The sequence below is a fragment of the Molossus molossus genome, unplaced genomic scaffold, assembly GCF_014108415.1.
Source record: "Molossus molossus isolate mMolMol1 unplaced genomic scaffold, mMolMol1.p scaffold_m16_p_17, whole genome shotgun sequence".
NCBI classification, from domain to species: Eukaryota; Metazoa; Chordata; class Mammalia; order Chiroptera; family Molossidae; genus Molossus; species Molossus molossus.
In genome coordinates, this window is record NW_023425352.1 from 8578073 (window position 1) to 8593418 (window position 15346).

Here is a 15346-nt window from a genome sequence, read left to right on the forward strand (position 1 = left end):
TCCTGTCCGGGGACAAGTCAAACCTCAAGGCCACCAGCACACCACCCGGCTGCGGCGCCCGGCGGTGACTGCGGCGACCGCGGCAATGCGGAGCTGCCGCGCCACGTCACACCCAGGAACACGCCTCACTTGGGCCGCCCACTTCCGCCGCGGCACGCACTCAGTGCGCATGTGCGGCAGTGTGCACAGCGGGAGCCTCGAGGAGAGCAGACCCCAGCCCCGGGGAGGGCACCGCCGTGACGCGGCCCCGACACCCTGCCTGACCCTGCGGGGGTTCACAGGTACCTCAGGGGAGGGCTCTCCACACTGCCCGCGGGGACCCTGGAAGGTGGACTCGTGGCTGTGATCGAGCATGTGTGCCTGGCACCGCCACGTGTCTAAGAGCGTGGCCGCCGCGCTGCTCCACTAGAACTGGTAGAGGAGTGGTGCCTGCTCTCGGTGTGGACGATGCGCGGGACAGAAGCGAGTGGGCTTTGCGGAGGCGCTGGAGGGCGCTCGCGCAGTACCCGGATCTCCTCTCCCATCTAAGACTCCCCCTCCCTGCCGCGCACCCTCAGGCACTTCTTGGCTGTCATTCAAGTCAAGAGCTTTTCCTACAGTAAGTCGGGGCGCAAGAGAGCTGTAGGGAGAGGACACAGAGAGGGCTGGAGAGGTCTGATCTGTACGTGCCAGGGGCTGCCTTCAGGGAATTCACCTGAGCTGTGCTCAGTGTTTGAAGAGAAAAAGGCCTGGGGTCAGAAGTGGGCATTAGGTATGCTACAAGTTGGCAGAAACCAAGCAACAGGCTAGAGCCATGCTGGACAGTTCCATCTGGAGTGCTGGGAGGTTAAGAAAAAAGGTAAGGGCAGCCATTCCTGCTGCTCAGCTTAGAGCTACTTGTAAACTGCTTGCTGTACTGTTTCTACCAGGTATTTTAAATAGGGTCGTGACTGCAGTAAGACTAGTAAGGTCCTAGTCTTTGGAGCAAAAAAAAACAGCCATCAAGATAATTTTTAGTTCATTATTTAAAAAAAATCAAACTTAATGCAAAAATATCAGCTAAACAAAACATTTAAAAAAGACAGGATCTGCCCTGGCCGGTATGGCTCAGCGGCTGGAGCACTGGCCCACAGACCAGAGAGTCCCGGGTTCGGTTCCCGCTAAGAACACACATACCTAGGTTGCAGTTTGTCCCCGGCCCTGGTTGGGGTCATGTGGGTGGCAACCACTCAATGTGTCTCTCTTATGTCAATTTTTCTCTCTCTTCCTCCCTCTCTCTATTCCACTCTATCTGAAGGTAAATGCAAACAAGTCCTTGGATGAGGATAAAAAAAAAAAAAAAGAATAAAAATGCTTTAAAGCTTTAAAAAAGTAAAATAAAAATAAAAAAGACAGTATCTGACCCTACTCTTGTACAACCCGGTCTCACTTGCCTCACCCTAATCCCAGCCTTAGTCCTCGTAAATCTTTATTTACAAAAATATGGCCCAACTCAACAACAAAAAGGCACACAACCCAATTTTAAAAATGGGCAAAGGATTTAAACAGACATTTTTCCAGGAAAGATAAACAAATGCTAAAAAGCACACGAAAAAATCCACATCATTTGTCACTAGGAAACTGCAAACCAAAACCACAATGACATGTCACTTCACACCCACTAGACTGACAATTAAAAAATATAAAATAGTAAGTGTTGGTGAAGACACAGAAAACTTGAAACTCGCATACATTGCTACTGGGAATGTAAAATGGTGCAGCCACTGTGGAAAATAGTTTGGTGTTTTCTCAAAAGTTAAACATTGAATTATGCATTCCCAGCAATTCCCACTCCTAGGTATATACCCAAAAGAAAAACAGGTAGTCAAGTAAAACTTGTTCACAGCATCACTAATTACAACAGCCAGAAGTGAAAACAAACCAAATGCCTAAGGAGCTAACACCTCAACCATCAACCATTGTCAGACACAACCACTTCTGGTGTGGTCAACCTTAGAGGAGATCTTTCCAAAACCAGAGTGGAGAGTCTCAAACCTGAGCAGTCTGTCCCTGGCACAGAAGAGAAGACCACAGACAAATTCCACAAGTCTGAGGCCTCCCTGGCCTCAATACATCATTCCCTCAGATAATCCTGTTGTCCCAGTAAGCAATGGAGCTCCCTGCCCATCTCTCCTTAGACCCAAATCTGTGTCTGTACCGAAGACCTGACACAGAGAACCATTCTCTGTCAGACACTGGCTTACATGTTAGCACCAGTGAGACCTGGGCAGATGGGACACTCTACAGAATCTTTGACTCTGACTGTGATAGGCCTCTTTTGTCCACCAATGACCACAAGGAAGTAGATGTAGATAAAGATGGCAGTGGTGAATGTGCTTTGGCACGTAAAATAGATGATGAGATGTTCTCACAATCAAACATAACAATAGATCATCTAAGAAAGAATTAGAAAACATCTTGCAGTGACATTTGAAGCAGAGAGGTAGGGCCCCTAAGAACAAATTGGAAATTAGGCGACTTAGCCAGAGGCCCACAACTGAGGAATTAGAGCAAAGAAATATCCTAAAACAAAGAATGAAGAAATAGAACAAGACACACACAAAACGAACTAAAAGGCAAACTCAGCAGAAAGCTCAGGCTGAGATCCACAGTGGCAGAAGTACTTGCACGAAGGATCTTGAGTATGTACAGGTCACTCATTCCTCAGTATGACCACCAGATACACAAAAGCCCTGGACCAAGTTAAGACCTAAGACATGGCAATAATAAGTATAGAACTAAATAAATTCAAAAGCACAGAAATGGAAGCATGCATCCATTCACTGTCAATCATGAAATGTGAGACTATTTGGAAAGAGACATTGATAATCTTTGGGAATAGTACCACTAACTGAAAAGCTGATAACGCACCAGAATTTGAAAGATTCACTTGTGGTGAAGGAAGAGTGGGCTCTGCTTTTTAAAAAAGTGCTCCTCATCCGTACAGCCCAAATGGAGCCAACGAACAAAGGAAAGGATGCAGTGACACTTCCTGACTAGCATGTATTATGGATGTAAGCTATTCTTCATCAGAAGCTTTAACCAAAGATGAGCAAAAGACAATCACTGGTGACCTGTTATTAGAAAACCAAATTTTACAGTGCAGGATTAAAGAAAAATGAAGAGGGCAATTGTTGAACATTAGAAAGGGGTGGGAGTCAAAATATTTAAAAAAGAGCAAGAGAAGTGTTTCATCAAGTTAATGAAGATGAGAGAAAACTGAAGCACAACTATATTTCTGAAGCTGGCATTTGGAACAGAATTATTATGAGATTTAGGAATCTAACTACCCAACAAGGATTTCTTAAAAACCTGACCCTAGAACACAAGCCTGTTTCAGTATTACTTTCATATAATACAGTACCATCAACTTCTGTTGTGCCAATGAGGCCAGTTGCCAGCAAGAGTGTTTCGTGTATCTTTTTCTTTTCTTCTTTTTTTTTTTAATCCTCACTCGAGGACTTTTTTCCCCCATTTTTTTATTCAGATAGAGTAGGAGGGAGAGAGGCGAAGAGAGAGAGAAACATCGACGTGAAAGGGGCACATCGAGTGGTTGTCACCCACACGACCCAACCAGGGCCAGGAACAAACTGCAACCAAGGTACGTGCCCTTAGCGGGAACCAAACCCGGGTCTCTCTAGACTGCAGGCCAACTCTCTAACCGCTGAGCCAAACCGGCCAGGGCAATCATGTATCTTTTTCTTAAATACAAGAGACTTCTACTGACTTTTAACAAGTGTACGTACCCAAATTTTGTTGCAAACTTCAAATAGCATAGCTAAATACACTTGACATTTTTTAAAACAACTAACCCAGATACCAACGTTATACAAGAATTACAGTAATGGAAATGAAATAAGAATTAATATGACCTTACAAAATGGTAGTCAGCTTTAGAAATAAACTTTTTTGGTCTTTCCCTACTTCATTTTCTCCAAAACAGAAATAAAAATACTTGATCTAAGGAAGATGACATTGACAATCACACCTCCTTTAAAAAAATTGAAGTGCACTCAAGCAAAATGGAGTCATGAAATCTGCAGTTATTTCTGAATGGGAATTAAAAATACTACCCCCTTTTTTTGGTGCTGGATTAAGTTGGACTGCTATTAGGGGAAAAAAACCTAAGGTACATGAATCAAAAAATCTTTACCAAATGGCTTATAAGAGCACAGAAATTTTCTGCTAAGTTGTATGTGAGAAAAATCTCATTTTAAGAGTCGGCAAATTGCATACATACATATAGTACTGACTACTAAAGTGAAATAATCCATGAAATTATCAAATCATGGAAAGTTTCCCTATGAACCTATAGTCAATGATTATAAAATTCATTTTAATATATGTAAATAATACTTTGCATTCATTGTTCTTTCTAGCTTGCTTTATGCCCCTTTTATTAAAAAGACAATAAATAGCGCAGCTGGTGTGGCTCAATGGTTGAGCGTTGATCCATGCACCTAGAGGTTGCCAGTTCGATTACTGGTCAGGGCATAAGCCTAGTTTGTGGGCCCGATCTCCAGTGGAGGGCATGCAGGAGGCAGCCAATCAATGTTCTCTCTCATCGATGTTTCTCTCTCTAAAATCAATAAAGAAAAAAAAGACAATAAATACAAAATAAGATAAAATCTAAATAGAGCCTTTTATTCTCAGAGCTTGATCTAGAATGTTCTGAAATGTTTCTAATTCATAATCATGAAGATTATAATTGAATGATTTTGTTAAAAAAAAAGTTAAGCCCTGGCCAGTTTGGCTTCAGCAGTTAGAGCGTCAGCCCGCGGACCAAAGAGTTGTGGGTTCAATTCCAGTTGAGGGCATGTACATCTGTTGAGGTTCGATCCCCAGCCCTGTTTGGGGTCATGTGGGAGGCAGCCGATCAATGTGTCTCTCCCACATTGATGATTCTCTTTCTCTCTCTCTCTCTCTCCCCGCCCCCCCTCCCTGCTTCTTCCCTTCTCCCCCTCCCTCCTACTCTATCTGAAACTCAGTGGAAAAAATATCCTCAGGTGAGGTTTAAAAAAAAAAAGTTTAAGTATTAGTTGACCTATTTATTTTATGAGAGGTCAGGACCCCTTTACCCCCAACCAAAGTATCCAGCATCACTGTACCATTTGCTGCACTGAGTTATGTTTGTTAATACAGTAAACCTAGATTCTGAAGGGGGGAAACCCACAAAGCCAGCTGCAAACCATAGTTTTACATTTTTTTTTTTTATCCTCACCCGAGGACATTTTTCCATTTTTTGTTCAGGTAGAGTGGGAGGGAGAGAGAGGAACAGAGAGAGAGAGAAACATCGATGTGAAAGGAACACATCGAGTGGTTGCCACCCGCACAACCGACCAGGGCCGGGGACAAACTGCAACCGAGGTACGCGCCCTTAGCGGGAACCGAACCCGGGTCTCTCAGGACCGCAGGCCGACGCTCTAACCGCTGAGCCAAACCGGCCAGGGCTTACAATTTTTTTATATAAAATATTACATTAAAATATTTCTTCTTACTGAGTTTTGTAGTGCCCACTTAATTATGCACCAAAGACGAGTACCTCAATCGGCTTGCCTTAGTACCAGCCCTGTATATGAAAACTGCCATGCACCATGCATTCATACCCACAGCTTCATGGACAAGTCCTAGTGTTAATTACCGAAAAACTTAACAACATCAGAAATGTAAGCACATTAGTTACCAGGATACCACTCCAACTCACCTGGGGTCACAGTCAATAAGGGCCCAGCCCCCATGGAACTTTTCATCATCAGGCAGCAGTAACTTCATGTAACTTTGTAAGAGCTGGCTAATTAGTTCCTGGTGACTTCTCTGATTTTCCTTATGCAAAGCTTCATGCTCTTTCTCCTTGTTAAATATGGAATAAAGATCTTCTGTCACTGGAATGCCTTGCATCAAATCTAGAGTAGAAAGTGTTAATATCTATCATCATCTTATTTTTCTAATACATTAAAAGAGAGAGAGAGAGAGAGAGAGAGAGAGAGAGAGAGAATGAATGAAGACTTAAACCATAAAACGCTTATAAGAAAACAGGAGTAAATCTTTGAGGCCTTAGATTAGACATATTGGGAGGCAGGGGGAGTTAGGACACTAAAATCACAAATGACCAAAGAAAAAATAGATAACCTGAACATCATTAAAATGAAAAACTTTTGTGTTTCAAAGGGAAATAACATGATAGTGAAAAGACGATGCACAGAATGGAAAAGAATATTTATAAATCACCTATCTGATAAGAGACTTGTATCCAGAATATCTAAAGAATTCCTACAACTCAATAAAAAGACAAAGAAACCCATTTTCAAATGGGCAAAGGATCTGAATAGACAAGCTAACTTCTTCCTAGTATGGCAGTGGCTCAAACTTGAACAAATCATTATAACCCCATTCCCTGTAGTTGTTTGGGACAATTAGACTGGAGGAGGCCTCTGGGAGAGATCTGCCACCACTAGCCCTACAAGGGGAAGCAATAGCCCAGACTGTTACTGGCCTCTCTGTCACAACCTTGAAGAGATCCAGTGTGAGGATTCGGATGAGTTGATGCTATGTATGGTCAAACTGAGAGGGACAGAACCTGAGTCCTCAAGGACATAACTGAGTCACAAGATAAACCAACGGAAGGAAGGAATTTTATTTTTCCTCTAATAAACTGTTAAAATCCAGTTTTCCAGTCAGCACACACCCTAACTATGGCAAATGAACCAAACTTCTTTACACCAGACTTCTCAAATTCCTAACTGGCCTGTGTCTAGGCCCTACTATTTTATGTTTGATAAATATCAAATTAAAAAATAGGATTTATTTATTTTTTTCTTTAATTTTGGAGAGGGAGAAAGGGAGAGGGAGAGAGAGATAGAAACATCAATGAGAGAGAACATCCACTGGCCACCTCCTGCATGCCCCCCACTGGGGATTTGGCCCACACCCTGGGCATGTGCCCTGACCGGGAATTGAACCGGCGACCTCTTGGTGCATGGGTTGATGCTCAACCACTGAGCTACACCGGCCAGGCTAAAAAATAGGATTTAAAAATATATTCTCAGAGACCATAGGATAAGGTGTTACATTTGGTTCTAATCCAAAACACTCTACATTTACGTTAATTATATAAGGTAATATTTTAATGAAAATTAAATTTTAAAATGCCAAAGCATGAATTCAACTGGGCAATCTACCCTCCATTTGCTCTTCTAAAAAAATGATTAAGAATTAGTTAGGCCCTGGCCAGTTTGGCTCAGAGGTAGAGCATTGGCCTGTGAACCAATGACTTCAGGGTTCGATTCCAGCCAAGGGCATGTACCTAGGTCGCAGTTCGTCCCTGGCCCTGGTTGGGGTCATGCGGGAGGCAACCAGTCAATGTGTCCCTCTCACGTTGATGGTTCTCTCTCCCTTTCTCTTCCTCTCTCTCTACCTGAAGATAAACAGAAAAATATCCTCAGGTAAGGGTAAAAAAAAAAGGAATTGATTAGGATAAACTTTTTCTTTCTTTCTCTCTCTCTTTCTCTCTCTCTCTATTAGAAAGAGAGAGAGAGGAAGGGAGAGGGAGAGAGATATAAACAGGTTAGGATAAACTCTTAATCTGATACTCCAGTATCATATTAAATCATGCCTATGGAAAGAAAGGATGATGTTTTTGTCCACAGCAAGAACATATGGTAAATGTCATGGAGAGAAAAAAATTATTGTGTGACATCTCTCAGTCTTAAGTAAGGGAAAAACAAATAGAATATGGAGTTTTCAATTGGTGAGGATTTTTTGTTTTGTTTTCATCAATTTTTTTTTTTTTTTTGAGAGAGCAACATCCATCAGTTGCCTCCTGCAGACCCCCTACTGGAGCCCACAACCCAGGCATGTTCCCTGACCCAGAATCAACCCGGGACCTCTCAGTCCATGGGATGACACTCATTCCACTGAGCCACACCATCTGGGCTGCTGATGTTGATTTCATACTCCAAGAGCCTCAACCCTGCCTTCTGTTACATGAACAGCAAACTGACAAACATGTATGGAAATGAGTGGTTTCTTGTGTTGCTCCAGCCTAAAAAATTTGTCAAGTTCTAATCTAAATATTTGAATTTGATTCACTGGGTAAGATACTCAACATAGAAGCACAAGTATATTATAAAATATATGAACTATGTTAATAACATTGGTTTCTACAAAACAGTCACAGAAGGAATAACAAATTTTATTTTATTTATTTTTTATATATTTTATTTCATTTTTTATTCTCACCCGAGGACACTTCTGCATTTATCTTCAGATAAAACAGGAAGGAGAGAGGGGGGAAGAGAGTGAGAGAGAAACATTAATGTGAGAGAGACACATTGAGTGGTTGCCACCCACACGACCTCAACCGGGGCCGGGGACAAACTGCAACCAAGGTACATGCCCTTAGCAGGAAACGAACCCGGGACTCTCTGGCCCGTGGGCCAATGCTCTAACTGTTGAGCCAAGCTGGCCAGAGCGGAATAACAAATTTTAAAGAAAGAAAGGCTTTTACGTTCCTTACCTATGACAGCTTGCCTATAAGCATCCTTAAATCGATTCAGGTAATACCTATTTGCTGAGTTAACACCATCTTTCATAACTCCTGCTAATTTCCTTTCTCCTGTCCTTGTGAAGTCACCCTGTCAAAGAAAAAGTCATTTTGACAATTTATTTAAACACAAGAATGTTCTCAAAGTCATTGTGGGCTTTCAAGATTAGAATTCTTTAGGCTTTTATAATTTCCAAATAATATAGTTAAATTAAAGTATCTACTAGTATTTGACTCTGACCCAAGCATATCAAATAATTAAAACATGCTATTTGTAGCAAGTCTTCAGTAAAATGGTGCTATAGGGTAAAGCCGTTCTTAGCAATCTATAGAATTTCGAGAATTTACAGGTCAAAATTTATTACATAACAAACAACAAAACAAAGTTTTCAAGCCTCAACTTGCTATGATATTGAAAAACCACAAATTTCCGATGCAGGAAAATGTTGATAGCTCCCTAGAGTTTATTACAATGAGATGTGACCTGTGTATGCAGATATGTGGATGTACAGAGAGAGCAGGTTTCTGTACCTTGCTGCACATTATAATCCCTGTAGAATGAGCCAACGAGGATTTAAATTGTTTTTTTTTTCTTGCTTTTCACAACAAATGTGTCAGAGCAAGTCCCTAGAGAGGTAGTGACTTAAATTTAAGGCAAGGAAAGCATAGTTCCTTTTTTCCCCATCCCGACTCCACTATTTTTATCCAAGGCCATCTCAGAATCAGACCTTGTCCTAACACCGACAATTTTGGAAGAAGATATTGCCAACTAGTTGAGTCATTCACAGGAAATAGTAATTAAATAAGAATCTATTACAGATGAGAGAGACATGAATGTTGAGTCCGAAGAAGTTTACTATCAAAGGAAAAAATATTTCTCTTTTTTCCCAGCTTTACTGAGATATAGTTGACAAGTAGCATAGTATAAATTTAGGGTGTACCATATGATCACTTGAAATATGTATGTGTGTGTGTATATATATGTATGTGTGTGTATATACACACATAGGGTTAGTTAACACAGCTATCACCTCACATAATTCCCGTGTGTGTGTGTGTGTGTGTGTGTGTGTGTGTGTGTGTTGAGAACACTTAAGATCTATTTTCTTAGCAAATTTCAATTATACATTATTTTTAACTATAGTTACCGTGCTGTACATTAGATCCCCAAAACTTATTCAGTTTGTACCTTTTGAACAATATCTCCTCTTCCATTTCCCCCAGACCCTTGTAATCACCAAGCAATTCTCCATTTCTAGAAGTTTGACTTTTTCAGATTCCACAAATAAATGAGATCATATAGCATTTGTCTTCCTCTATCTGACTTATTTCTCTTAAACATAATGCCCTCAAGGTTCATCTATGTTGTTGCAAATGGCAGGATTCCCTTCTTTTTCATGGATGAATAATGTTCCATTACACACACACACACACATTTTCTTTAGTCATTCATTTATCATTGAACACTTAGGTTGTTTCTGTGTCTTCACTGTTGTGAATAATGCTGCAATGAACATGGGAGTGCAGATATCTCTTCAAAATAGTGATTTCATTTCCTTCAGATATATACCCATAAATGGAATTGTTGGATCATATGGTAGTTCTGTTTTTAGTTTTTTGAGGAACTTCCATACTGTTTTCCATAATGGCTATGCCAACTTACATCCACACCAACAATGTACAAGGGTTACCTTTTCTCCACATCTTTGTCAACACTTGTCTCTTATCTTTTTTTTTTTTCTTCATTGATTTTTTAGAGAGAGAGGAAGGTAGAGGGGGAGATAGTTAGAAACATCAATGAGAAAGAACATCAACTGCCCACCTCCTGCATGCCCCCCACTGGGAATTTGGCCCACAACCTGGGCATGTGCCCTGACCAGGAATCAAACTGGCGACCTCTTGGTGCATGGGTTGACAATCACTGAGCCACACCTGCCGGGCTTGTCTCTTAGTTTTTGATAACATCCAGTCTAACAGGATGAAGTGACATTACACTGTGGTTTTGATTTGCATTTCCCTGATGATTACTGATATTGAACACCTATGCATGCACCTGTTGGCCATTTGTATATCTTCTTTGGAAAAATGTTAGGCCCTTTACCTACTTTTAAAATAGATTTTTTTTTTTTTTTGCTATTAAGTTGTATGAGTTCCTTACATGTTGTGGATATTAATTCCTTATCAATATATGGTTTGCAAATATTTTCTCCCATTCTATAGGTTGTCTTTTCTTTTTTTCTTTTCTTCTTTTTTTTTTTGCTGTGCTGAAACTTTTTTGTCTGATGTAGCCCTACCCACTTATTTACTTTTCTTGTTCATGTTTTTGGAATCACATCTAAAAAATTATTGCCAAGACAAATGTCATGAAGCATTTTCCCTATGTTTTCTTATAGGAGTAAACCATAAAGTTTCAGGTCTTACACTGAAGTCTTTAATTCATTTTGAGTTAATTTTTTATAAGACAGAGCCAATTTAATTTTTTTGCATGTGAATATCCCATTTTTCTAGCACCATTTATTTTATTTTATTTTATTTTTTTTAATCCTCACCCGAGGACATTTTTCCATTTTTTGTACAGATAGAGTGGGAGGGAGAGAGAGGAAGAGAGAGAGAGAGGGAAACATCGACGTGAAAGGGACACATCGAGTGGCTGCCACCCGCACGACCCACCAGGGCCGGGGACAAACTGCAACCGAGGTACATGCCCTTAGCGGGAACCAAACCCGGGTCTCTCCGGACCGCAGGCGGACGCTCTAACCGCTGAGCCAAACCGGCCAGGGCTCTAGCACCATTTATTGAAGAGACTACCCTCTTTCCCCATTAAGTATTGTTGATACCCTTGTCAAATATTATCACCAGAATTTACTCATAACAGATTGTACTAGCTGTACAACAGTCGTCATTGACTGTATATGTGTGGATTTATTTCTGGGCTCTGGGTTCAATTCCATTGGTCTATTTGTCTGTTTTTATAATGATGCCATACTGTTTTGATTACTATTACTATAGTTTTCTATTGTGGTTTGGAATCAGGGAGTGTTATGCCTCCAGCTTTGTTCTTCTTTCTCAGTATTGCTTTGGCTATCAGAGGTTTCATGGTTCCATACAAACATTAGAATTGCCTTTTTCTATTTCTGTGAAAAATGCCACTAGAACTTTGATAGGGTTGCAATGAATCTATAGATGGCTTCGGGTAGCATAAAAAATTTTAGAATATTTTTTTGATCCATGAACACAAGTTATCTTCCCATTTATTTATGTCCTCTGTTTCTTTCACCAATGTCTTACAGTTTTCAGTGTACAGATTTTCACATTCTTGGTTAATTTTATTCCTAAATATTTTACTGTTTTTGATGTTACTGTAAATGGGGTTATTATAGTTTTTATCAGATAGTTTGTTGTTAGTGTATAGAAGCAGAACTAATTTTTGTATGTTAATTTATATTCTGCAACTTTACTGAACTCATTAGTTCTAACAGTTTTCTGGTGGAGTGTTTTTAGGATTTTCTAAATATACTATCATGTCATCTACAAACAAAGACAAATTCACTTCTTCCTTTCCAATATGGATGCTTTCTATTTCCCTTCCCTGATAGTACGGGAAGTTCTAGCCAGAACAAACTATGATGAATAGGAGTGGTGACAGTGGGCACCATGGTCTTATTCCTGATTTTAAAGGAAAAGCTTTTAACTTTTCACCATTGAATATGCTGCTAGCCGTGGGTTTGTGTCATATACGCCCTTTATTATGTTATGTTTCTTCTATACCCAATTTGTTGAATTTTTATCATAAAAGTATGTTGAATTTTGTCAAATGCTTTTTCTGCATCCATTAGATTATATGATTTTTACCTTTCATTCTATTAATGCAGGATGTCACATTTATCGAATTCCATATGTTGAACCATCCTTGCATCCCATAGATAAATCCCACGTGATCATGGTGTATGATCCTGTTAAATTTGGTTTGTTAATATTTTGTTGAGAATTTTTTCATCCATATTCATTAGGGATATTGGCCTGTAATTTTATTTCCTTGTAGTGTTCTTATCTGAGTTTGGGAATGTTCCCTCCTATTCTGTGTTTTGGAAGAATATGAGGAGCATTAGCATTAATTCTTTAAATGTTTGGTAGAATTCACTAGTGAAACCATCTGGTCCTGGACTTTTCATTGTTGAGAGGTTTTTGCTTAATGATTCAATCTTCTTACTCACTAGTCTACTCAGATTTTCTGTTTCTTCATAATTCAGTCTTGGTAGGTTGTACTGTTTCTAAGAATTTATCTATTTCTTCTAACTTGTCCAATTTGTTCTTATATAATTGTTTAGTATAGTCTCATGATCCTATGTATTTCTGTGGTATCCCCTTGATTGTTCAGGAGTGTAATTTCCACATATTTGTGAATTTTCCAACTTTCCTCCTGTTATTGATTTCTAATCCCATACCACTATTGTAAAAAAAAAAAATTACACAATTTCTGTCTTTGTGAACTTGTTGAGACATGTTTTGTGGCCTAACATATGATCTATCCTGGAAAACGTTCCACGTGTGCTTCTGAAGAATGTGTATTCCCGCCCAGCCAGTGTGGCTGAGTGGATTGAGCATCGTCCCAGACTGAGAGGTCCTGGTTTGATTCCAGGTCAGGGTACATGCCTGGGTTGCAGGCTCAATCCCCAGTAGGGGGTGTGCAGGAGGCAGCCAATTGATGTTTCTCACATCGATATTTCTATCTCTCTCTTCCTCTCTCTCTGAAAGAAAAAAAGAAAGACTGTGTATTCTCCTGTTGAGAAAGAGGTTAAGTGACTTGCCCAAAGTAACAGAGCTAATAAGAGGCAGGATGGAGATACAAATTTAGGAGAAAAATAATCGTGCTAGGGACCAAATCCCATCACAACAGACACATTTTGTTTTGTCTATATAAAGTTTTAAAAACCAAATATTTCACAAAATTCCAGATTCCTAAACTCCCCTAAAAAACAGAAAGATCTGGAAACACCGAGTCTCCATCCCCATAAGGAAGCAGCAGAACTGCACCCTTCTGAGACAACATATGCTCTTCCTTAGGTCCACATAGCCCCATCTCTCCCTTTAATCTAATGGATGGCTTCTTTGAGTCACATTACCTGGCCCCAGAAAAAAAATATGAGTGTGACCCCTGCCTTAGCCAAACATTCCAAAAAGGAGTTAGTTACCACCTGTAGCCGACATGCCTTTCTCTCAAAAACAAAAGTGGTTTTAAACCACATTCTGTGTCCCACAGAAAGATCCACAAATGCTTGCTGCAGGTATTTACCTTCAGAGCAGCTGTCCCAGCATACTGTCTGCTAATGGAGTCACCATTGTTGGCCCACATTATTTGATAGATCCGATTGCATTTCACTGGTAGTGGCTGCTCTGGGGGCATCACACCTAATTTCTTCAGCTAAAATGAACACACAGGTGGATTAATTACATATAAACCAGGACACCATAGCATAAAATAATAATGCAGAAAAAGGATAAATTATGTTCATATACAATTTAGGATCCTTAAATAAAAGAAATGGTAATGGTGTTTTCAGACATTTTCAAAAATAAAGCACCACTTGAGAGATAATTTTATAAATTGCTACAGGTGAAAAAGTAGAATAAAATATGTATGGTGTTTAGTGTAATTTTTAATGTGCATGCTCATATTATATTTTGTATTTGTTTTAAACATGCCTATGAAGTGAAACTGTCAAAAAAGCACATTGAAACAATAATAATATTAATAGTAGCAGAGCACTAATTGCCCAATAAATATTAACTTGGTGCTAGGGCTCCAAAAGCTTTTATTTTATCCATTATTATTATTTTTTTATCTATACTCGAGGACATGTTTTTATTGATTTTAGAAAGAAAGAAAGGGAGAGGGGGGAAAGAGAGAGAGAAAAAAAAACATTGATGTGAGAGAGAAAACATTAATTGGTTGCCTCCTATACGCACCTGACCGGGATAAACCTGCAACCTGGGTATGTGGCCTGACCGGGAATTGAACCTGCGACCTTTCGTTGTACGGGACAACGTTCCAACCAACAACCAAGCCACACCAGCCAGGGCCCACGACCTTGTTAAAATTATCTCATTTAGCTTGGCTGGTGTGGCTAGGTGGGTTGAGCAGCATCTCATGAATTGAGAGGTCCCAGTTCAATTCCTAGTCAGGGCACATACCCAGGTTTCAGGCTTGATCCTCAGTAGGGGGCATGTAGGAGGCAGCCAATCTATATTTCGCTCTCACATTGATGTTTCTCTCTCTAAAAAAAAAAAAAAGTGTACATATCAATAAAATACATTTTTTTTAAATGTATCTCATTTACTCCTCATAAGAACCCTTTACAATCAATATGCTTATTACTACATTTTAAAGGTGAGGAGATAGAAGTTTGGAGAGGTTAAGTTCTTTACATGGGGTCAACACCCAGTATGTGGAAGAGCCGGGGCTTGAACTAAAAAGCCTGACTGTTTCAATAAGATATTAGAAGGAACAGACTCACATCCTCAAAAGATAGTCACCAGGTTCTAAAAAACAGACCTAGAGCCCTGGCCAGTTTTGCTCAGTGGTTAGAGCATCAGCCCATGGACCAAAGAGTCCCAGGTTCGATTCCAGCCAAGGGCATGTACCTTCGTTGCAGTTTGTCCCCAGCCCTGGTTGGGGTGGTGCAGGTGGCAACCAATCGATGTGTCTCTCTCACATTGATGTTTCTCTCTCCCCTCCTCCCACTCTATCTGAAGATAAATGTAAAAAACAAACAAACAAAAAAACCC

General features: G+C 40.1%; 1 protein-coding gene across 6 annotated transcripts in view; it reads right to left on the reverse strand.

Moving 5' to 3' along the window:
* Positions 1 to 15346, reverse strand: part of INPP5F (inositol polyphosphate-5-phosphatase F) — a 78618-nt gene that overhangs the window by 8975 nt on the left and 54297 nt on the right. For 4 of the 6 annotated variants that reach the window (XM_036265295.1, XM_036265294.1, XM_036265296.1 and 1 more), the window contains 3 exons: positions 13854 to 13982; positions 8534 to 8651; positions 5723 to 5921 (listed from right to left, as the gene is read on the reverse strand). In XM_036265295.1, coding sequence (XP_036121188.1) covers positions 5723 to 5921; positions 8534 to 8651; positions 13854 to 13982 — 446 coding nt within the window. Of the gene's footprint in view, positions 1 to 5722; positions 5922 to 8533; positions 8652 to 13853; positions 13983 to 15346 lie in introns of those variants that run through there. The other 2 variants (XM_036265298.1, XM_036265300.1) reach the window with 2 other exon arrangements.